The 24093-nt window shown below is 41.4% G+C and overlaps 1 protein-coding gene across 3 annotated transcripts; it reads right to left on the reverse strand.

Annotated features, from left to right (window-relative positions):
• Positions 1 to 73: 73 nt before the first annotated feature.
• On the reverse strand, positions 74 to 19487 carry PHF10 (PHD finger protein 10). 3 transcript variants are annotated; one of them, XM_053590373.1, is made up of 12 exons: positions 19039 to 19487; positions 17121 to 17227; positions 15318 to 15448; positions 14322 to 14399; positions 12785 to 12918; positions 12536 to 12685; positions 11770 to 11879; positions 9786 to 9939; positions 6840 to 6995; positions 1975 to 2083; positions 1315 to 1503; positions 74 to 267 (listed from the first exon to the last, which is right to left on the reverse strand). In XM_053590373.1, the coding sequence occupies exons 1-12, from the start codon at positions 19318 to 19320 to the stop codon at positions 182 to 184; spliced, it is 1686 nt and encodes a 561-aa protein (XP_053446348.1). In that variant the 5' UTR covers positions 19321 to 19487; the 3' UTR covers positions 74 to 181. The 3 variants fall into 3 exon arrangements, with proteins under 3 accessions (XP_053446348.1, XP_053446347.1, XP_053446349.1); XM_053590372.1 differs by having other exon boundaries at positions 14322 to 14405; positions 19039 to 19486; XM_053590374.1 differs by lacking the exon at positions 14322 to 14399 and having other exon boundaries at positions 19039 to 19201.
• Positions 19488 to 24093: the final 4606 nt, after the last annotated feature.

Raw genomic sequence — 24093 nt, forward strand, 5'->3', positions numbered from 1 at the left:
GTTTCTCTACTTGGAATTAGTTTCAAGGGTAAAAGTAGCTTATAACAAATCAACTGCAGATTTTAATCCCATATTTAATTTCAAAGTTCTTTTATTGACATAAAAATGAAAATGTTGTAATTAAATTGGCACCAAATAGTCCACTTAAATGCATATTCAATATTAGGGTCAAAAAACTATTTTATCCCTCTTTGCTGTTTTTCCCCCTTCTGCCCACTTTCCTGGGTGTTGGGGAGGCTCGCTGACAACAGTCACAAATCCAGCGACCTAGGAAAAAAATTGTTAGTTAATACAGAACTAAACTTTATTTCTACAGGATTGAATTATAAGCCAAATTAAGCTATTCTTCCTTAGTTTTCACTCATGTTTTCTCTGTAGATCTGCACTGAGGAGGGCACTAATGAGGTCCTTAATTTACAGAGAAAAACGTAAACTTCCCTTAAAATAACCAATGTAATCAGTACCACATGAAATATTGTAAAGTTGAGGGGGCTGCATGCAATAGGCAATGCCATACGATGATACATGCCTTTGGAAAATTATTGTAATCCTTCCTGAAATTTTAACACTATCAAACTTCAAAAGTTTAATAAAAATCTCAGTATAAAACCCATTACTGAATTTGGCTTCTTAAAGCCTTTTTCTCTGCTGTTTACTGGCAGTTGGGTGTCTAACAGCATTCTCTGAAGTCCTGGTTTTAACAGCACAATGATAAACTGTACTATATACTTGAGCTGAGCGAATTATTAGAGAACCATAAATCATTTAGTTGCTTGCTTCGTAAGGATTCCCAGAAAACTTAGTTTTAGGCCTATATTTTATAAAGTATTACAGTGTTAACTATGCAAATAAGTTCTAAAGTTACACAATTATCTGTGTAATGTTTTAGTCTGATTACTGTGATTTTTTCCAATTCTGTGTTTATTCTAAAGTTCTCTGGAATTGTCATGCTGCCTCAATTTATAGAAATCTGGTTTAATATGTATAAAGACAGCAATCATTCTGTTAAATTTCTAAATAGATGTATAAAAATAAAATCAAAGCTTTGAAACAAATTAATGATCTGCTGCTTTAGGTATTTCACTAGAAAACACCAGGCCCATCCTATACATTGAACTATACTTCCAAAACTTAGCCTAGGTTTTCTGACATCTCATTTGTCCTTTGTTGGGCTGCCTAGGGAAGAACAGCTTGTGGACATGACCTGGGCAGGCTCTTCACGTCATAGTGCTTACGCAGCCTAAAAAAAAAAAAAAAAATGGCTGGGCAAGTCTCATCCCTCAAAGATAATGTTCTTTTTTTTTTAATCTTTACCTGATGGAATAGCACCAAGGCCCACACAAAAAGTATGATAACCTCTGTCACACACATCACAGAACATCATTTCTTCTTCATGGTGGGGCTGTCCACATATAATGCATGTTTTACATTCCATACACTGCCATGGGTAGGTCTTAATCATAGAAACAAGCTCCATGGTCATATCCAGGCAAGAAGGATGGCCTAAATCAAAACCAATATTAGTAGATTTCACACAAGGATTATCATGGCATATAAAATACAGTAGAACCTCTGTAAGTTGACCACCCAAGGGACTGTAACAAGCTCCTGAACATACGGAGGTAGTCAGCATAAGCAACTAGGCCTACTGCACTGATAACGCCCATGCGGTGCATGTCTGGTCTGTGAAAATTAAGTCACTTAAGAGGCAATCAATGTAGGGAGATGGTCAGGTATGGAGGTTCTAGTCTAATTTTCTGTAGGATACCCCAAGATTGACTATGATGTTTAATTGTCAAAAAGAAATGAAAATACAATGTAAAAGAAAATAATGGGCAGTGTCTATGGTACACAAATTACCCTGCATATTTATTTGATGATTCTTTGGTTAAAGTCTAACTGAAACTGTAAATCTTAGTTTTTGAAGCAATAAATAGGGTGGTTAAAAATTTAAGAAGACATTGAAATACTTACCACTATTATCACATTGGGAGCAGTGTATAAGTGATTCAGCCTTTCCTTTCTTGTTGGACTCCTTACCCTTCAGACAAATTCCACATATAGCATTTGGAATGACCTTTGGCTGGAAGGGTAGAAGAGGGCTATAAATTCATGCCAGAAGAGTTTACTATGGGTTCAAAAGGAATTCTGTTACTCTATTGTCTTAACTTAACTTTTGGGAACTTCACTCAAGTTCCCTTTATGTTCAAGCCTTTCTGAAAGACGTAATCTGACATTGAGTCTGCCCAAGACACATGACAGCAGCTTACAGACAAAAGCCTTAGATTTCATTTTAAAACTCTATAAATAGCGTGATCTCACATCAAGGTTAAATGTAGCATTCTATACTCCCTAAATGCACAGTAAAATCTGTACAGGAAGGAAAGACTAAATACAGTGTCATGTCACTATTAACTGGAAGAAAATCCAAGTGCCAAATGATTATCTACATGGAAGTTAGGCTTGTTATAAAAAAGAAAACTGAGTTTTAAGTGGCTTATATGTTGATTTTGTTTAAAAAATGATGTTTGCCAAAGTTGTAAAATTAGATCTAAAAACCTACAAATAAAATCTAAGTTAAAAAACCTGTTGGAACTTTTAACTGGACGAGCTCATGCATTGTCCTGTGTGTAAATGTATGCAGAAAACAGTTGTGTGGTTATTCTCTTTGCATATCTAATAAAAGAACCTAAGCTAAAGGAAAAAAGGATTCACTATGAAATGTAAAACATAAAAGAGAAAAAACACAATTTCAGGCGAGCAAAACACAATTGCAGTCACTTAAAAAAAAACACATTTTTCAGTATTCATGTTTCAGATTAAAAATATGCACAGTCCAAAGAAGCTATCTGGATTTAGACATATTTGGCAACACGTGTTAAGAACAAAGAACAAAGATTCACTGTACCCAAAGCAACCAAAAGGAGGGTGTCCCAGCGTCACAGCTGTGACCACTACAAAGTGATGCTCACTCGTGCTGGAGGCACCTGTAAGTGACAGCGGCAGAAAGAGCATATGTGGGCCAAGAATGGAAGGGGCAGGGGCATATATAAATACACATGCATCAACTGGAAGAGAGTTACTCTGCGTTCAACTCTTACATTTCTATTTTATTCCAGCCCATCCAAATGCAGCTTGTGTTTGCCTAAGTTACTGAATCCAAAGGAACCTAAACAAAAAAACTGTATAATAACCCCAGCTTTCAAATGTCTCACTGCCACTTTCTTAATTTGTTAGGATATATAATTTGTTCTTAATTCTTCTAGGTTTTTTACTTTTAAAATTACCTTTCTTTGCAAAAGATGACAGAGGCATTCAAAAAATTTTTGGCTTATTTATTTAAAAAAAAAGTCAACCTTATACATAAATATAATAAAAACAACTCTAAACATTCACAAATATCTCTACAAAATAATAAATATCAAGGAAGTTAAACATAACATATAAAATTTTACTGTTAACTGTTCTACATCTCCTTTATATATATATATTTTTTATACCCTGCTCCCCCCAACAAAAGGATAGTGTCACATGCGCAAACCTTTTAAGTCTTGCAGTGTGGTTACCCTCTGTTGTTACTGCTACATTCTAAGCATGAAGTTCTCACTGTGTTTCTACACCTAAATGAAAAACAGCCAGGAAGTGCACTTCTTTGATCCAAATTCTGGGTCAGTTATGGTCAAATCTTTAGCTGTCATAATATATAGCAGAAAGCTACCTATCCACCAAAAGTAAGAACTCTCTTTTGGTTATAGTACCCATACTAAGTGTAAAAGATTATACTTATTTTAATATTTGCAGTTTAAGTTAGATACTTGCATAATAAGTACTTTAATATCTTTCACTAAAACCAAGGAAGTAACCACACAATATTAAATTCTAAAAAGAGAATTCAGGAGATCCTTTACAAAACAAAAGTCAAAAGGAATAAAACACAAAGCTAGTCATTCACATTCTAGAGCAATTCAAGTTCTACAATTATTAAAATATACATTAAACACCTATGATAAAAAGGACACCAATAAAACTCTTAAGTTTACTTCAAAACTTAAATCATAATGTTTTGTTAAACCACTGAAATTTTTTCTTACCCAATCAATATTCTTCATCTTGATGAAAAGAGGGAGAGACAGGAGAGAAAGAGACAGTTTTGTAGCATTTTCTGCAAAGATGCTGCAGATCAGTTTACAAAAATACTTTGTGCATTTCAAGCCGCTAACCTCTAAGAAACTACAATGCTTGCATCCAAGGCTTTACACATCAACTAAGGACTGTGGGCAGAGGGAGCTAGTCGCGGTGGGCTACAGGGTGGGGAGAGGAGGAGAGTGAGCAAAGTGCAGAGCCCCCGAACGCTAACAGGACAGAACATGTGTCTGACACAATCAGTTCTCCCAACAACTGCAACATCACCAGAGTTCCATCACTGACAAGAAAAACACAACACCATCCTCACAGTTCTCAGAAAGCTCAAGGCTCATATAGCACTCTTAACTTTTCTGCTTGAAAAACAGCCAAACATTAAATGACACTTTCATAGTAGCACTAATATAGTATAGATTTTAATTATATATGTATAGGCCTGAATCCTAACAATGATGCTTTAAATTTCAGGTTAATGTAACCTAAACAATACTGTCCTACAAAGTAAGGGCAAGCACTAGTGAATCTTATTAAGCAAGACATTGGATTAACACATCATCATTTTTCTTTTTTTCAGAGACAGAGTTTCACTTTGTCGCCCTCTGTAGCAGCAAACTCCAGCTCCTGGGCTTAGGCGATTCTCCTGCCTCAGCCTCCCGAGTAGCCGGACTATAGGCGCCTGCCACAACGCCCGGCTATTTTTTTGTTGCAGTTTGCCCAGGGACGGGTTCGAACCTGCCACCCTCGGTATATAGGGCTGGTGCCCTACTCACTGAGCCACAGGCACCGCCCATATCATCATTTTTCTTAATTCCCATATTTTAAAACATTTATACATATATGACCTTCAGCTTGAAGTACCCTAATATTTAGGCACATCTCGGCTTATTAATACTTTTATAGAGGTTAACTTTTCATCAACATGTTTGCATTAATGTATTACATACAGATACTTCTTGTTCTCATCTTTGAAATACCTGCATTTTATTTTTTTAGGTACTAAAATGTACACAGATTATAAAAAGTATATTTTGCATATCAGACTCTCGAGTACTATTAATGTATGTTAACCTATTTAATTTCTAATAAACTAAACCAATGATAGTTGAGTAGTTTTCCTTTTTAGCCTGTATAAAAACATCTATTGCAAAGTTCTCTGTTTTTCTAACCCATGTCTTGTGGCTTGCATGAGAGCAGCGGTTCTCAACCTGTGGGTCGCGACCCACAGGAACCGTATTAAAGGGCTGCGGCATTAGGAAGGTTGAGACCGCTGCCTTAGATCTGTGTGGCACTGAGCACACAGGGCAGGGTGCTCTGTGCCACCTTTCTGCCTGAAGCTCGTTAACAGACCAGCACCAAGCTCATTCATGTGGGCTGTTTCTAAAATTTAATCTTTGGAGTTCATTTGTTTTCAATCATTAAAAATTAATTTAAATCTTTAAAGAAATGAGAAAACTATACTTGCAACATCAAGTACAAAACCACACAGCCGCAGCCTGTTGAAGCCACCCTTGGTGGCAACCCTTGCTGAATAAATATTAAAATCTGTTTGCCATTTAAGGCTGTAAAAATAGGTATTTTTAGGTTGATTACATAAAAGCAATTTCTAATAAAACATGGAATAATGCTACTTTGTTATGCTGCCTTTTTCTTACTTCAAGGAAGTGTTCTAGTCAGGTGAGGGGACGGGGCTGACAGCACTCTCCGCACGTTCCTGTGATCACCCGCCACAGTCACACCTCTGACTATTCAGGCTGAGGGGACTCTCAGCGTGTTCCTGTGATCACCCACCAGTGACACGTCCCTGACAGGGTGTGTAGCAGTTCCACTTGGAAAAACTTGTCATCACCTTACCCTAGAACTTTCCTTCAATACACCTTCATAAGCACATTCTAATATATTCCAAGCCAAAAGAACTGAATATTTTACTATTGCCATCCAAAACAAAATTGTATAACTAACTCTTCCTTTTATGATATTCTGAAAGCCCTATATGCAAGTAAGGCGACTCACCTCTCACCTCACCTTTTCTTCAAAAGAAAAGGGAGAAGACAGAGGGAGAAAACATTAAAAATAATAATTGCTGACAACCTACTACTTTACTCTGAAAATAATCAGATCAAAAGTTAACAAGTAAGTTTTAATCCTTGTCATAGAATCATACAGGCTTTTTGCCAACGTTATGCTAACAGTGACTACAATGTAAATAACATGTTTTACTATTTGTGTCCCAGAGGAAGCTGGGTTTGGCAGATGGATCACATAATCCTTAGGGAGAACTCAGATCTTCCTTAGTGAAAGGCACAACAGAAAGGCAACTCCCTCTCCCCACCTGGGCTTCGCTGTTTGCAGCACTAGCTGTACCACAGGTGGGGTATTTACCTCTACTCCAAGGAAACAAAGCATAAACTTCTAGCTATCAAACAATGTTTTAAAAATCCATACTTGCCTGGTTTTGATATAAAAGAAAAAAAAAGACTCAAAATGTACATATGCAGAAAACAGAAGCTAAACCATAGCCAAAGGGACAGAAAAGCCCCAGGGAAGTAAAGCAAAAAAGCAAGCAGCTGGCAGAGCCCAGCACAGGACAGCCAGGGAGGCGCGTGGGGCAGAGGCTCCACCTCCTGAGAGTCAGAGGCAAACATTCAGGGAGAGAGGCTGGTCAGTAAGAAGCTGAGTCAGGGGCTTTTTTCTTCTACCTTGTACCCAGGAACTGATTTGGACAGTACAGAGCGTTTGGAACCATCTTTTCTCGGAGTAGCAGCTTTGTCTTTAGACTTCTGTCTTCCCTGGAAAGAGTCCTCCTGGCTGTCGGGAGGGCTTTCCCCATCAGATGCATTGCCAGAGGAGCTGTCCTGGAGTTCAAAGGCAGAAACAAGGATCCAATGGAATTAAAATAGATTTGAGTATAAATTCTACAGAAAATATTTAAAACAAGTTTTAAATTATCATCAATTCAGGCGGCATCTGTAGCTTAAGCAGCTGAGGCGCCAGCCACATACATGGGAGCTGGCGGGTTCAAACCCAGCTCAGGCCTGCCAAACAGCAATGACAACTATAATCAAAAAATAGCCGGGCGTTATGGCGGGTGCCTGTAGTCCCAGCTACTTGGGAGGCTGAGGCAAGAGGATCACTTCTATGAGCAGTGACGCCATAGCACTCTACCCAGGGCGACAGCTTGAGACTCTGTCTCAAGAAAAAAAAAAGTTTCATCAATTTAAAAATAAAAACATCATTCTAAATATAAGGAAAAGGCTGGGCGCAGTGGCTCACGCCTGTAATCCCAACACTCTGGGAGGCTGAGGCAGATGGATTGCCTGAGTTCAGGAGCTTTGGATCTGCCTCAGAAAGAGCCATACCCCATCTCTAAAAATAGCCGGGCATTTTGGCAGGCACCCGTAGTCCCAGCTACTCAGGAGGCTGAGGCAAGAGGACTGCTTAAGCCCAAAAGACTGAGGTTGCTGTGAGCTATGACACTACGGCACTCTACCTGGCCAGCAAAGTGAGACTCTGTCTCAAAAAAATAAAATAAAATGAAATAAAAATAAATATAAGAAAACTTTTTCTAGTGGAGATAAAAATAACTCATTAAAAACCACCCATCCTGGCTCAGTGGCTAGGGCACCAGCCACATATCCCAAAGGTGGTAGGTTCGAGCCCAGGCCAGGCCTGCCAAACATGACAACTACAACCAAAAAATAGCCGGCCATTGTAGCAGGCGCCTGTAGTCCCAGCTACTTGGAAGGTTGAGGCAAGAGAATGACTTAAGCCCAAGAGTTTGAGGTTACTGTGAGATGTGATGCCCTACACTCTACCGAGGTCAACATAGTAAGACTCTTTCTCAAAAAAAAAAAAAAAAAAAAAATCACCCATCCTTCTTTTAAGTACAATAGAGCATAAAGCTAATTCCATTTATTTCAGTTAAATGCCTTAATCAACCTGTTTTTTTTATTTCAGTCAACAAAAACAGAATCTACTTCACCTATTATTCTGCTATACAGCTTCAACTCCATTCCTCATATCATAAAGTTGACATTTCACAAATAAGTGTGGATATTTCTGCTGAGTAATAAAGGTCACTAAGAAAGCCCTTCTGTGTGATGTTAAACAGCTCCAACTACTTACAACAGCATTTGACATGGTCACAGTTTAAGAACTCAGTATCTAACCATTTAATTCTCCATTTTATAACTTTAAAGTTTCTCATTAGGATAACAATTTGTGTTCATATAAATCATAAAAATTATAAATGGAAAATTCAGGTGATTTGTAGCGACCTGAGTCAGTGACTTCGTCCTCATCTGGACTCCCACGTATTCACACCCCCAGTTATGTAACAGCCCCCCAGATCTGTGCACATGTGTGTTTTATTCTTTGAACTGCATTTCTATAAAGTAAATGTAATAAAATATCACCCACTGTGGGTAACTACAGTGAGCGATATTAAATTAGTATTCTGTATAAAAAATACTATGACATTCAAATGGACGTAATATTCAAATTAAATTTTGTCAGCATCTTATTAAGTCCTTAAGATAAATTCTATTAGTGGATTTGCTAAATCAAATTCTATGAAAGTTTAAATTCTTAGTATGCTGCCAAAATGTTTTCCTAAAACGTTGGATTAACTTGCAGCCATCGCAGCAGCAGTGAAAGAGGAAGTTGGCTTCAGTGCTCTCAAAACCATAGCTCCCCTCTTTCAGCAACAGGACAGGAAAAAAGTTGGGATCACTACTTTAAAACTTGAATGGCATTGTATTTCATGTAACATAATTTTTTTTTTTCTTTTCTTTTCTTTTTTGAGACAGAGCCTCAAGCTGTCACCCTGGGTACAGTGCCGTAGCATCACAGCTCACAGCAACCTCTAACTCCTGGGCTTAAGCGATTCTCTTGCCTCAGCCTCCCAAGTAGCTGGGACTACAGGTACCCACCACAACGCCCGGCTATTTTTTGGTTGTAGTTGTCATCGTTGTTTGGCAGCCCAGGCTGAATCTGAACCTGCCAGTCCTGGTGTATGTGGCTGGTGCCTTAGCCGCTTGAGCTACAAGCGCCAAGCCTAGTAACACGATTTATTAAATGTTTCAAAGCTGTTGTTAACAATGAAGTAGTATAAACATAGTCTCAAGTTCAGGTTAACTTCAGTGAAAAGTTTAAAATGGCCAGTTACTCAAAACACAATGCTAAGGAAACCCCAAACCCTTTGTCACTAGTAGGATCAAAGCCCAACACTGTCCCTGGGCTTTGGTTCCCCCCTTCATGTCCATACAGTGTGCCGGCCGCCCACTGTCTCTCATCTGCACTTTGCCACCAAAATAAGACTGTACAGGAAAACCTGACCAATAGAACAGCCCATCAGTTCAGCAAGTTGAATAAAAGATTGTGAACTAGTGTTCCATACCCTTGCCCAACAAGTATGTAACTACCGGCAATCTTAAACACAGAACCTAACAAAGATCATGCACAGCCTATTTATTTTAATACACACAATAAAGAACTTTTCTTGATGAAAGCTTTCTAGAAATTACAGACAACTGTTTCTTTCTCAAACAGAAGTGATGACACAAGGTCAATTTAACATTCCAAGAAAGCAGTCAGCAAAAGTTCAAGGGGAGGGAATACTTCCTACTAAAGACAAACGCTCTTACCGAAGTGCCTTTACTTTTCCGTTTCTCATCACCGTGGCCATCTTCCACATCATCTGAATCACCGTCACTGTCCAGAGCAGGAAGCTCAGGATCCAGAGGTGGCTCATACAGGGCTGTGTTTAGTGGCAAATACCGCAGCTCATCTGGTGAGTACCTAAGTTCAGAGATTTTCAGTTTTCCTTTATTATTAACTATGAATAGACTCATCTCTAAGCTTTAAAGATAGCCTTAAACTTCTCAATTAACCCCAAACACTTTTGAAAAACGATTAGCGATAATAAATTTTTGTTTTGATCATACAGGACCATAAATAAAAAGCCTGAACATTTTTTCACTAGACTGAACATGCAAAATATGCATTTGAATCTTATTATCAAAAGATAATGCCTGGCTTGGCGCCTGTAGCTCAGCGGCTAGGGCGCCAGCCACATACACCGGAGCTGGTGGGTTCAAATCCAGCCTGGGCCTGCCAAACAACAATGATAACTACAACAAAAAAACAGCCAGGCGTTGTGGCAGGCGCTTGTAGCTTCTCAGGAGGCTGAAGCAAGAGAATCGCTTAAGCCCAAGAGTTTGAGGTTGCTGTAAGCCGTGACGCCACAGCACTCTACCCAGGGCAACATACTGAGACTCTGCCTCAGAAAAAAAAAAAAAAAAGATATGCCTCTCCTCTTACCCTCAAACCCTCCCCCCCCCAAAAAAAAACCTATAATAAAATGTTAGGAGGCAAGGGTAAAACTGGAGTGATACAGAGTAGGGCATGGAAGCCAGGGCTCCAGCTCTGCCACTGGCTCACACCACAGCCACCGCCATCCCAGGTGGCTGCTGCTTCCCTGCATGGTCAGCCCTTCACTCACCACTCAGGTCTGACAGAGGCTGCCTCATAGAACTAAAGTGTGGATTAAATAAACTAATGCATGTAAATCACAGCAGTGCATGGTACATGACATTACCTAAGATATAATTTAAGAAACAAAACTTTCAGGAACAAATTACTTTAAACAAATCTGGAAAGTGTGCACCCTAACAAATTTTATCACTATTCTGTCTGACGCTACAGACTGGCACCACCACCCCTGCCCTGGCCAGGTCAGACAGTGCCACCTCCACTCTCAGCCTCAAGAGAGCCCTTATATTCAGGAAGGGACCCTGGATCAGAGTCTCCCTCAAATAAGACACTACCCCCAAAAGCAAAGGATTGGTATACTTCTAATAATTTGCTGACCCCAGAACCAAAAAATTAAAAAAATAAAAATTTCTGTCCATTAACTTAAATCTCACATTCAAATGGTAAGTATGATTCTATACCCTAAATTCTATTCTCTAAAGAACAGTCTATTCTAAAGAACAAATGGTTCCAGAGTAAGTTTTAAAGCTCAAGTAAAAGCTGAGATTTTGAATCAAAATGAACCTATTAGTCCTGCTTTTTGGGTTACATTCAGGTGGGGAATAGGAGGTAAGTAGCATTTTTGTCCACAGAATGGGAGCAGTGACCAGGTTGGCAATGTGGCTAAAACAACCAGGTGCCCATGCACCCGCCCCAGTAGCCTCTCTGTTCCTTCTCTATCTCCGCAGCTGAAGTCAGTGCTTCTGAAACTCTACTCTGCACATGAATCGTGGAAGTATCTGTTAAAGTGGAGACTCTCGAGTCAGTGAGTCTAGGGCTGACTGAGCCTGAGATTCTCCGGCAAGCTGCTGATGCCAGTACTGCTGGGCCACAGACCACTCTGAGCAGCAAGGGGCCAGAGCCTGTGACAAACTCAGACATGATGCCAGGAACGTGAGCAATCCAGGCTTCATCTGCAGATGTTCAAATTCTGATTGAAGGGTGCCATGAACCAGAGAAGACAAGAATTATCAACAAAAATCCTGCACAGCATCCTAGAGTATTTATAGATGCAAAAACTGTTAGGAGGTAAGTACATCTGGCTCTGAAGTCCCTCACCAACAGCTGACACCAATGGTGACTGAAACTGCTGAATACCTCTTGTAGTATTCCTGGAACTGTCCGGGGATGAGAGCCACTGGGTAGGAACTGACCTTTGTTCGCTCTGTCGGCAAAACTTTGTACTTCCCTTGCGGCACTTGGATAACCTACGTCAACATAAAGAGAAACACAAAACTGATAGCATGCTAGCAATCAAGACTTCAGGAAAAGAGTCCCCACATGTTCCCCTCTACACACCGCCTCACAATAAAGAAAAGCTAGAAATTTAAGGGATGCTGGAAGCCATGACCTAAGGAAGCACTGGTACTTTCAGCTCCACATGTGGCAGTTTCATCCGCCTTCTCACTCTAAGCATAACTGTGAGGATGGACAGCGTGTGGCCTGCTCCCCACTTAACAGCAGCATGTTTGAGGAAGCTTACACAAGCTCCCTGTACCTCAACTGCCTCATCTACGAAATGGAAACAGTACTAGTTCCTGACATAGTTACTGTGAGAATTAATACAGAAATCTCGTAAAACCCTTGGAACACAAAGCAAGTACAGTTAGTACTAGCTAGTATTAGTTTCATTCAGTAAATTATCAACCATAAGGCAAATGACACCTCACAAATAAGAAAGTAAACTGAGTATTACGCACATCGTTAAAGATAATACCTTAAGTTCTGGTAAGGAAAAGAACATGTAGATTCTTTAGGAACACATCAGAAAAGAACACACACACAAAAATACTGAATAATACTGCACTCTGCGATAACAAACACTAAGCCAGGTTCAGAGACTAATGCGTTCAAGTCACCCTACATGTGTTTGTAAGTCAAAATAAGCTCTTCTTTCTTCCATGCGTTCCCGGTTTAAGTTGCTATTAAATTCAGCTGCTTTTTTGGCAGCTTTCTTAATATACTCAGGCACTTTGCTGGCTTCAACTTTCTGAGTATTCTGTTGTTGCATTTGCTGAAAGAGAAATATTACAGTTGGAAATCACATATAAAATGTGTAAAACGTCATTCTCCCAATCCAAATAAAACATGCCAGTCACCTCAAGTTACTTACAGAATACTCTTTATAATGGTCTGTAATTCGCTGACGTTCTTTTTCTTGTAGAATAACAGAATATTCAGCATGTTTGGCTGGATATTCTTTTATCATTAAATCAATCACTTCATCACTGCGCAATGCTGTTAAGCCTATTTCAGGAAAAAAAATAAAAAGTTAAAGAAGCTCTTTTAAAGCTAAGTGAACAAAACACTTCAAAACTGTTTTTCCTTCAAACTACTCTTACATTTAAAAGACTGTCCAACAGTCAAAGCAAAATATTTGAATACATTTAAAAACAATAAAATTTAATATCCCTAAGATAAAATTAAGCAATTAAAAGACTATCTTGAAAGGAAAAGAAATCAATTTTTCAACCAAACCAGGTTTTTTTTTAAAAGATTCTACATTCTATATATTCTTTTACAACTGTTAAATAATGATGTATACTATAATGATGTATATTAACTACTATCAAATAATACAAAAAAATTAATGAATTAAAAATATATAAGTTTTTCAAAATATTATAGTTCCTAGTCTTCAAACTGCATATACTGGAAATACCATAGTAAATTCAAATTTCACCATAATCCACAGCACGCATCATGTAGACAATTTTCTTTTTTGTTGTTTGTTTTTTTTGTTTTGTTTTGTAGAGACAGAGTCTCACTGTACTGCCCTCGGTAGAGTGCCGTGGCGTCACACGGCTCACAGCAAACTCCAACTTCTGGGCTTACGCGATTCTCTTGCCTCAGCCTCCCCAGCAGCTGGGACTACAGGCGCCCGCCACAACGCCCGGCTATTTTTTTGTTGCGGTTTGGCCGGGGCTGGGTTTGAACCCGCCACCTTCGGCATATGGGACCGGCGCCCTACTCACTGAGCCATAGGCGCTGCCCCCATGTAGACAATTTTCAAACTATCAGATTTTACCAATTGCTGAAATGAACTCCCCTCAATTTATTATTATATAATAAAGTAGCCATATTGTACTAAAATTCTGATGAAAATAAAAAGCATAGAGATTATTATACAGAACATAAAACTGAACAAAACTTGCCTTTTTTTTTCCCCTCAAGAGACAGGGTCTTGCTATGTTGCCCAGGCTGGAGTACAGTGCTATTCACAGGTGTGATCATATTACACTTAGAGCCCTGAACTCCTTTACCACAGCAATATCCCTGCCTCACCCTCAGAACCCTTACAGTGGGCTTACAGTATGGGCAATATCATTTTCCACAAAGCCTATTTATGATAAAGTGTTGACTAGTTCATGTAATTTACTAAATGCTGTACTGAAAATGAAAAACAGAATGGTTGTATGAATATTTGAAGTGTGATTTCTACTGAATATGCCGTACCATTGCAAAGGACAAAACTCACTAAGTCAAATCACTGCAAGTTGGAAACCATCTGTCTCTCTCCTTTGCATTTTAACGACAGTCAAAGATGAATAAAAACTTCATTTTATTATTTTATAAAATCGGGAAAGAATAAATGCTTATGCACATCATTTCATAATGTTCAGCTTGAAAAATGTGTAAGTTTTTACTACCTAGAGTGCACTGAGTTTCTGTAATGACATTAAGTTCTCTCAGGTAGAGTTTCTCCTTGTGAGACAAATCTCGTCGCTCTAAATCTCCAAATGAAAAAAAGAACAAGACTATTAAAAATAGTAAAACATCATGCATTTGTAAACCTTATGAAAGCTTAAACATTTGATTTTAGTGCCTCATATTACATATTTAAAATATTTAACTACACAAAAATCTTCTAAGTTCAGAAATAAAATTCAGAATAAAATTGAAAATAGAAAAATCCAAAGCAAAGATAAGATAAATATACATTAAAATAATTCATCATGAACAGCCTCTCTCATATTTAAACATGGTTTACACAGCTGGTAAACTCTTAATATAAAATGATTTTTGGGGGTGGCGCCTGTGGCTCAAAGGGGTAGGGCCAGCCCCATATGCCGGAGGTGGCGGGTTCAAACCCAGCCCCAGCCAAAAATTGCAAAAAAAATTGAGTTTTTAATTTTCACCAGGAAATTCACCTTTCTCATTTCGCTTTTAAATCAGTTTCTGAGTCGGCTGGGCACCCATAGCACAGTGGTTACAGCGCCAGCTACATTCCCCAAGGGTGGCAGGTTCGAACCTGGCCCGCAGCTAAACAACGACAACTGCAACAAAAAATAGCCAGGCATTGTGGTGGGTGCCTGTAGTCCCAGCTACTTGGGAGGCAGAGGCAAGAGAATTGCTTAAGTGCAAGAGTTTGAGGTTGTTGTGACACCATGGACCTCTACCGAGAGCAACATAATGAGACTCGATCTCAAAAAAAAAAAACAAAAAATCAGTTTCTGAGTCATCAGAATGTAGCAACAGCAAAAAGAGATGCTGAATGACAGTAATAAATAAAAACTGGTAAGTGTGAGAATATAAAAAAATTGTAAATAACCATACACAGGAATTCAGAAGCTGACAGTCTATCATAAAGAATCACTATTAGTTAAAAGTCATTTAATCTGCTAGATAAACTTAGACTTAAGTACCTGGATATTTACGTTTAAAGGAGGTCACACCCAAATACTCGCTCACTTGTTCCTGAAGCATGTAGTACTCTCCGGTTTCATCTGGTGGCCATTTGTACTCTATCAAGTTTTCTGCTGGATAATAACTAAAGCTAAGCACAGAAATACATATTATGCCTTAAATGTGCCTTTTATTAAATTTTAATGACACATTTTCAAGGATTTTTTTAAACTATTTCATGTATTTAAATCTTTGCTATCACTTCATGTGTATCAAAATTACAAAACAAGTAGAAGAGAAATAATCATTAAATAAAAAAAGTACATTGAAAATAAAATTTTCTATATACCACAAAGAACCAAGACTCAGAACTGTGAAGAACTTAGGCATTTTTTAGCTTAAGAGAACTATGAGCCCAAAGCAAGGTGATAATCATCTCTGAATTCTTTCTCTTAGAATCTATTTCACCTACCCGAAGTATAAAATATCAACTTCCGCATCTCAGCTGCTGTTTAGTGAATCACAAACTGCTGAGAAAACAGAACTCTAAAAACCTATTTCTCCATGAAATAGTCTCTACATCTAGGCCTGTTTGTTCCCATACACTCCACTAACCCGGAAGCGAGGAATGGATCTGTCTGAAGGTATCAGCATGTCGTAGTCAATCTCCACTCTGAATAGCAAAGAGTGCAGATTTTAGGATCCGGGCCAATTCAACCTCTAAATTAGAGTAACACTCTTTTATGCATCTATCCACTTAAAAAATAACCAAGGAAAAGAAAAATATTCTCAAAAATGGTGCTAGAAAATTAGTACATGGAAAAGTATGAAACTGGACCTTTACCTGGTATCACATACAAAATTTAACTCTAAATAGATCAATAATCTAAATATAACAGCTAACTAGAAAAACTCTTAAGAAAAAACACAAAAACATTCATGATAGGGCTCGGGGGCCTGTGACTCAGCGGTTAGGGCACCAGCCACATACATGGAAGCTGGCGGGTTCAAATCCAGCCCAGGCCTGCCAAAAACCTTCATGATCTAGGATTTGTCAACGGATTCTTAGATATAACATAAAAAGCACAAGCAAAAGAAGAAAAAAAATGGTTCAGGAATTTGGACTTCAAAATGAAGAGAAATAGTTTGGTGGTTCCTCAAAAAGCTAACCAATCCAGCCATTTCACTCCTAGGTCCACACCCAGAAAAACTGAACACAGGAGCTCTAAATGCCAGTCTCACTTAACCATTATTCTACCCCCAATGACAACCAACATATGAATGAATAAACAAAATGCAGCATATACATACAATGGAATATTATTCAACCATAAAAAAAGAAATTCTGATACAACACAGATGAACCTTGAAGACATTATACTAAGTGAAATACGCCAGAAACAAAAGGACAAATATTGTGTGATTCCACTTACGTGAGGTACTATAGTAAATTCACAGAAATACAAAGGTGGCTGCAAGGAGGCTGGGGGATGGGAGGTGCTGCTTAATGGTTATAAGTTTGGGGTAGTGAAAATATTTTGGAAATCAATGGTAGTAATAGTCATACAGCACTGTGAATATAATTGATGCCACTGAATTGCACACTTAACCATAGTTAAAATGGTGAATTTTATGTATTTTTACTATGATCATTTTTAAAAAATTATACTTAGCAAGAGCAACTTTGGTGTCACACTAGAACACAGGAAGAATATATTCTACAATTTTAATAACTGCCAGGACAGGAGGTGAAGGGAAAAGGATGCTAAGGCAGAGAAGAGAAAACATACCACAAAAAATATTAAGCAGTAAAATAACGATACCCAAGATCTTGACTTGAAGTTTCACAACTCCTAGAGCTATCTCCCGAGCCCATTCTCCTCCTTTTGGGGGGCTGGGTCCCATCATTTGAATTATCTTCATTATCATCCTATACATTTAAAAGAATCAAAATAATAATTAGAGAAAGAATAAAAGAACAAATAATAAAAAAGAAAGACCAATTACATATCTTCTGAGATTAAAAGTCTCAACAAGTGAAAGGCCATCTAAGGACAGCAGTTATACAAATAATTAACATTAGATTACAATTAAAAGGGACCAAGAATTTAGCATGAGCAAGACCTGAAAAAAATTTAAAAACTTATCTCAATCACATTCGACCTTAAAATGCCTCCTACCGTTAATAAATGCATAGAACTATTTATCATTCTAAAATTGAGCAGCTGAGAGAAAAACATATGGCTCACTCAGTGTTTCATTCAACTCAGAACTGGTTCATTGGACTATTCTAATTGATTACTTAAGGTATTTATATCCCTGTGAAAAGGAGACACGAAAAGACTAAAAACAGGTTACTGATCCTAACTACTCCGTTTTCTTACACTGTAAAAGTAAACCCCAGTAAGGTTCATCAATCACTCAAACACCAAAAAGCCAAAAACATAACATTTTTAATGGAATCCATCGTATGAAAAGAATATCAAAGGTGTAAGTTCAACTGTTCCACTAAGAAAAGGAATTTACTGGACATTAAAAATTGATTTACATATTAGCCAAGGCTTAAGGTAGTCTAAAACTCATGAATGTTTTCTTAATCAAAGTATTATAGCTTCTAACACTAACACAATTTTGTTCAATACATGATCATCTTGCAACATATTAAAATAAAAGCAATCCTGCAAAAGAATCTAAAGAGGCACTATGATAAGGTGGCCGGCACCCAGGGCCCTACTGTCTGGCATCTTCCTGGGCACTATTCCTCACTAGCAGAGCAGCTGTTCTCTGGAAACCTCTATTTTGTGGCTAATGAATGGAAAGATTAAATGAATACATGAAAAGTACTTACAGCAAGGACTTGCGTTAACTGATAAATGTTCGTTAAAATTATGATTGTGATAACTTCTCAAATGCATCTAGCTCCTAGGAATTTACAGATTGTTTTCCAAATAGTAAAATATACAAAATATCCTTTTCCAGTCTTTATAAAGTAATTGAAGAACTCTGGATGTTCCTATTAAGACTAGCTACAAGCAAGAGCTGGAAAATAGCCAAAATCTATTTTTGGAAAATATACATTTCATGGTTAAGTATGACAGGTGCAACATTTTTATTCAATACTTCAGGCATAACTCAGTCTAAACATTCAAAAGTACGTTTTTTTGGTAAAGTCCTCCAAAAAAGCGGAGACCACGATCTCTTGCAAACTCCAGTGTCACGGAGGGGGCGCAGCTGGCGGCGGGCCCTGCTCCAGAGAACCCCGCACAGGCCGGGCCCGGCCAGCGCTGGGGCCGTTACCCAGCCCCGTCCGGCCGCCCGCGTCCCCCCGCCGCGGCCGGTAGCCCCGCGTCCAGCCCCCGAGCAAGGGGAGGCGCGCGGCCGCAGGCCGGCCCGGGAGCGTCCAGGCCCCGCTCCCCGCACAAACTTCCGCCCGCGCCAGCCGCTGGGGGCGCGACTCTCTCGCCGGCCCGCCCTGCCCGCGCCCGGCCCGGAAAACGCCCCGCTCTTCCACCTCTTGACTCCGCAAAGTTAAAGAACAAAGTTTCCCTGAAGACACCGGGCGTGCGTGAATCCGCCCACTCTGCCCACACTGTGGCCTCCGCGGGGCTCGGAGCAGCCTCCGGGGAGCGGATCGGCCGCGGACGCCGGGACCGGCCCGCACTTGTTGCCGCGAGGCCGCCGGGCCGCCCGGGCCCCTCGGAGACCGCCGGGTAGAGCAGGACCGCGCCGACCACCGCTCACCTTCGGGGACTGAGCTCCGGGGCTGGCCGGGTCGCTGTCGCACGGCCGCGGGGACAGCGCCGCCCCGGGCCCGGCCGCCGCCGCCATCAGCCCGAGCGCCCCGCGCCGCCGTCGTCGCCGCCGCCGCCGCCTCGTCCCGGCCGCCGCCGCCGCCGCCGCCGCCGCCGCCGCCGCCGCGCGGGCCGCCCGCCGCCCCGGCCCCGCCCCCTCCGCCCGCCCGCCCGGGGGCCGGCCCCTGCCGCCGCGCGCCCCGCGGCCCGCCAGCGCCGCCGCCACCGCCATGGCCGCCGCCAGCGCCGCGCCGCCCGCGTCGGAGGCCCGAGGCCGCAATGGAGGACGCGCGGTGGCGGCGCTCCTCGCGCGGCCCGACCCGCCGCCGCCCAAGGCCCGCCGCGGCCTCCGCCGGAGGCTCCACGCCGCTCGCCGCCCGCCGCTGCCCTCCGCGCGGCGGCGTCTCCGGCCCGCGGCCCCACCTCCCGCCCGCAGCGACGCGGGCCCACCCCCGACCCGCCCCGGCTCGCAGCCCCTGGGCTCGCAGCCGCCCCCTCCTCGCGGCCCCCGGCCCGGCCCTCCGCGCGTCAGCCCTCTCCTCCCGCCCCGCCACGGCGCTCGCCCCGCCCCGCTCCCGTCCTTTCCCGGGGGTCCCCGCCTCTCCCGGGGCCCGGCCCGCGCCCACCCTTCCTCATCCGGGGGCCTCGTCCCCCGACCCCCACGACGCCCCTTCGGGGGTCCCCGCCCCCCGGAGCCGCCTTTGTTCTCCGCGGCCCGCGGGGCCACCTCCAGCCTGCTCCTGGGGGGTACCCGCTCCCCGGCAGTAGGAGCCGAAATCACACAGCGTGGAAGGGGCGGGACTCGGCCTGCGCGCCTAGAGCCCGACCTCGGGGATGGGCGCGGGACGAGAACCGAGGGAGTAACTGGCTGCTTTGTTTGCACCGAATTGATTATCGATACTTCTTCTCAGGCTTCAAAGCTCACTTCCAGGACTTCACTAAAAACAGCAAATAGTTAGGAACGGAACCTTTAAAGAACGCGTGGGAGGCAGCTGTGTTAAGATGACCAGGATGCCAGATCCTGGTTAGGAGCCGAGTGCAGGTGACGGTAGAGAATCATCTGGGAAGGTACAATATGGCTTCCCGCTCACTGCTGTCGCCCACACGCGGCGGGGAAGCGCTGGGAAAAACAAAAGGTTACTTCCAGCCGGTCACATTATGCGACCAGGCCTGCCCCTTCCTGACTTTTTCAGTTACATCAGATCAGAGATGGCAACGCCAAATACTTACTGCTCTCAAACTACGGCTAATTCAGAGTTTGCTTTCTCTGACAGTTACATTCAGGCCCGCTCTCCATCCAACCAAGATGCGGGGCAGAAAGAAAACATCTTTAGGCCCGGGAGAAAGACAGGAATGAAATTGGCTGGGTCCTCACTGTGTAGTGGTCTGAGCATCTCTCCGCTGGGTCAGGTTCTCTGGGTAAAGTTTAAAGTTTTGTGGTATCCGGTACTCTACTCCTTTGGGTATTCTGTCTTTAGATGGTGAAAGTTGTCAAAAGTGGTGTGCTGGTGTCCGACTCTGACAAAGGGAGTCAGGCCCTATTGTCTATTAATGAGAACTGTCACAAAAGACTGCCAAACCACAACCTTACACAAAGGCCATGGAAACATTACACAGAAAATACTAAATACATCTGCCTAGCAACTGGCAGGTCCAGCTTTGGACTGATCTTTGTAGCTGAGGATAATTGTTTCAAAGCAACTTAAGTAATTTTTCTTTCTAAAATCCTTGCCTTCCTTTACCTCCCTATGGCACTGTATTCTGCATTTCAACACCCACATAAATTTATGTAAGATCTTTGTTATTTAGGTTGAGAAGATCAAATGAGATTTGAATCATTTCATTGCAAGTCAGCAAATGCCTGATACAGTCTTCAGATGTGCAAGGAAAGGCATCATTTTTTTTTTTTTTTTTTTTGCAGTTTTTGGCCAGGGCTGGGTTTGAACCCGCCACCTCTGGCATATGGGGTCGGTGTCCTACTCCTTTGAGCCACAGGCACTGCCCAGAAAGGCAGAATAAGTATGAGTTAGGATCCCTGCCCACACGCAGCTTCAGTGCTAAAAGAAAGTGATGCAAAAGTATAATTGTTCTTAAAGGCAGCTTAGATGCCAGACAATTTACTAACAACTTAAAAATGAAGATTTCAAGATCAACACAGAATTTGAAAAGCATCTTAAAAGACAGGTCGTATATAGGTAGATGTGTAATCGAAAGTGGAAATTGGGCTTCAAGCCTAACAAAGGCTGAGGGGTGGGAAAACACAAGGCACGTTCAGGTGCATCGATCCTTTCAGTTTGGCTTGAGAATAGGATAAATTAAAGTGGATTCTAGATGTTAGGGGTGAAATAGAGGGGCTAGACAATGTAAGGGAGAAAACAAAGGGTTAAGACTTTGGTTTCAATCCCAGATGTGCCACTTAACAGCTGTGTTATCCCAGGTAAATTATTTTATTTCTCTGACTCTCCATTTCCTCATTTGTGGGATAATAATGTCCATTCATTGTCCGAGATATATTTTATGACAAACCAAGTATGAGTTAAGAACTATGTTAGATGATAAGGATAGAAGGAAACACTTATTCATCAGAAGCAGCCTGTTTCCTAAATTAGGCCCTGAGTTAGGCAAAGGGGGAAAAAAAGTAACATTCTACTATTTAGAACACATAGATGTAAGTGAAAAAAGGGCCCAAGACCAGGAAGTCTAGAGATACTCAACTTGGAGAAGGAAGAAAACTAAGCTCAAGTATTGGAAATCAAAAAGATAAAAGAGTGTTTCAAAAAGAGGGACTGGCCTCGGTGGAGAAGTCCAGGGGACGACAGAGAAGTGTTCCTCTGTTGTACTGAGCAACTTGGGATATTTAGCAGTCTTGACTGCCTTAAGCTGTTTCAGGGGAGTGATGGTTTCAGAAACTAAACTTAAGTGGATTGAGGGAAGGATGGGAGGCTAGGGATGGAAGCCAGAGTATAGACAGCTCTTCTGAGAGGTTTTATTGTGAAAAGTAATAGGTCAGCTCTAAACGTGCTGACAAGTATTGTTGAAGATGGAAGACACTAGTGCGAGTCTGCACACTGACGAGTGACTCTGCAGGAGGGCGAGATGAAGGCATCCGAGAGGTCAGGTAAGCCTTAGAAGCAGCAAAATCCTCTACAACAGGGAAGACAGGTGGCTGCAGTTGCATGTGGGTGGTGGAACACTTGAAAGGTTCTGCCCCCCATACCTTTTATTTCCTTAATGAAATATAACAGCTGAAAGTGAATAAAGGCAGGAAATTAGATTCAAGGAGAGAAGGTGTGTCTGAGAGTAGGAAAGCAAAGTTTCTAGGAAGCCAGGTGGTTTGCCTACTTGAGGCTTCTGATCATGAATTAAAGTGAGTTTCGTTTGTCTGGTTTTGCGATGTTCTTGGTCAAGTCTAGCTACTTGGATTTAGTCTTGGACAAAGCAGATAATGGAGGTCCTTCAGGAAGGAATTTCCCCAGGTAAGGAAGAGAAGCAAAGGAATTGGGCTGTGTGTCCCTTTTGTGAAGAAGTGAATATGGTCCATGCAATCTAAGCTGAAAGAGGAAGAAAGTGAAAGGGCTGTGAATGGTGGAACAGGCCAGTGAACAGGAGATTTCAGTAAGAAATCTATCTTCATGATACTAGAGGTGATGAGCCGGAAGGACAGGGCATGATTACATAACTTGCTTGAAATCAACATTTTAGAGGTCATACTAATATTGGTGACAACAAAGGCTAGTCGGTAAACTATGGTGGGCTGAAGGAAAAGGCCATTGAATGAGAACTTGTCAAGGAGTTGAGAAGCCAGAGTATAACCAGTCCTAGCTTTGTTTGATAGAACAGAACTATAAAAATGACCATGGAAGTTGAAATCATGCAAAGTGATCTTAATAATCAAGAGAAAACTTACAGTTGTCTCTGACATTTAAGCACTTTTGTTGAAACATCAAAATCTCTTTGATAGTTGTAAATATATAGGGATTTTAAAAATTATGGCACTTGGGTAGTCTCAAGCTGTCGCCTTGGGTAGAGTGCCATGGTGTCACAGCTCACAGCAACCTCAAACTCTTGGGCTTAAGCAGTTCTCTTGCCTCAGCCTCCCAAGTAGCTGGGACTACAGGTGACCACCACAACACCCGGCTATTTTGTTGTTGTAGTTGTCATTGTTGTTTGGCAGGCCCAAGTTGGATTGGAACCCACCAGCTCCGGAGTATGTGACTGACACCCTAGCTGCTGAGCTACAGGTGGCACTAATATTTAGTACACTGTAACTTAAAACATGAGAAACGTGAAGAATCAGTGTTTTATTCTTTGTTAAAAAAAAACTTATCAAGAGTAGTTTGAACTGTGCCTGCTTCTCACCCTATAGCTTGTCTATTCCATCTTTACAAATTATCATACTCTTAAGATTGGACTGGTTTCCAACATTTTATCTTTGCAATTTTTTTGAGACAGAGTCTCACTTTGTCACCCTTCGTAGAAGGCCATGGTGTCATAGCTCACAGCAACCTTAAACTCTTAGGCTCAAAGGATTCTCTTGCCTCAGCCTCCAGAGTAGCTGGGACTATTCCACCTATTTTTAGAAATGGAGTCTCACTCCTGCTCAGGTTGGTTTCAAACTCCTAAACTCAATCCACCTGCCTTGGCCTCCCAGAGTGTTAGGATTACAGGCATGATCCACCGTGCCCAGCCTTTATCTTTGCATGTTTAATGTTGTGAAATATCCACAGAAGTTTCTTTAATATAATGTGTTTTATCAGCATCACTTCCTGGGGACATGGTCACCCTTTCTCACAGCCGTCCTAATATATGGAATCTGAGTGCAAATTTCACAGCAGCACCCTGAACTGTGCTAGCATCCTCTTCAGAGACTTTAACATTAATCAATTCATGACAACTTCTAGGATGACGAAAACAGAATTTACTGGCAGTAAAAGGTTATTTTTAAGTCTCTTTGTGATTATCATTTTCTTTCAACATGGCAACTAACTCCAACATTTGGCCTGAA

The sequence above is a fragment of the Nycticebus coucang genome, chromosome 5 (genome assembly GCF_027406575.1).
Source record: "Nycticebus coucang isolate mNycCou1 chromosome 5, mNycCou1.pri, whole genome shotgun sequence".
Lineage (NCBI taxonomy): Eukaryota > Metazoa > Chordata > Mammalia > Primates > Lorisidae > Nycticebus > Nycticebus coucang.

Coding starts and splice junctions, on each gene's coding strand:
- PHF10 (XM_053590372.1), bottom strand. CDS start 19,320: ATGGCGGTGGCGGCGGCGCTGGCGGGCCGCGGGGCGCGCGGCGGCAGG. Junction 15,449..17,120: donor ACTTCAAGTCAAGATCTTGG/GTATCGTTATTT, acceptor TTCTGTGCTTAG/CTTTAGTTATTATCCAGCAG. Junction 2,084..6,839: donor AATCAGTTCCTGGGTACAAG/GTAGAAGAAAAA, acceptor CTACCCTTCCAG/CCAAAGGTCATTCCAAATGC.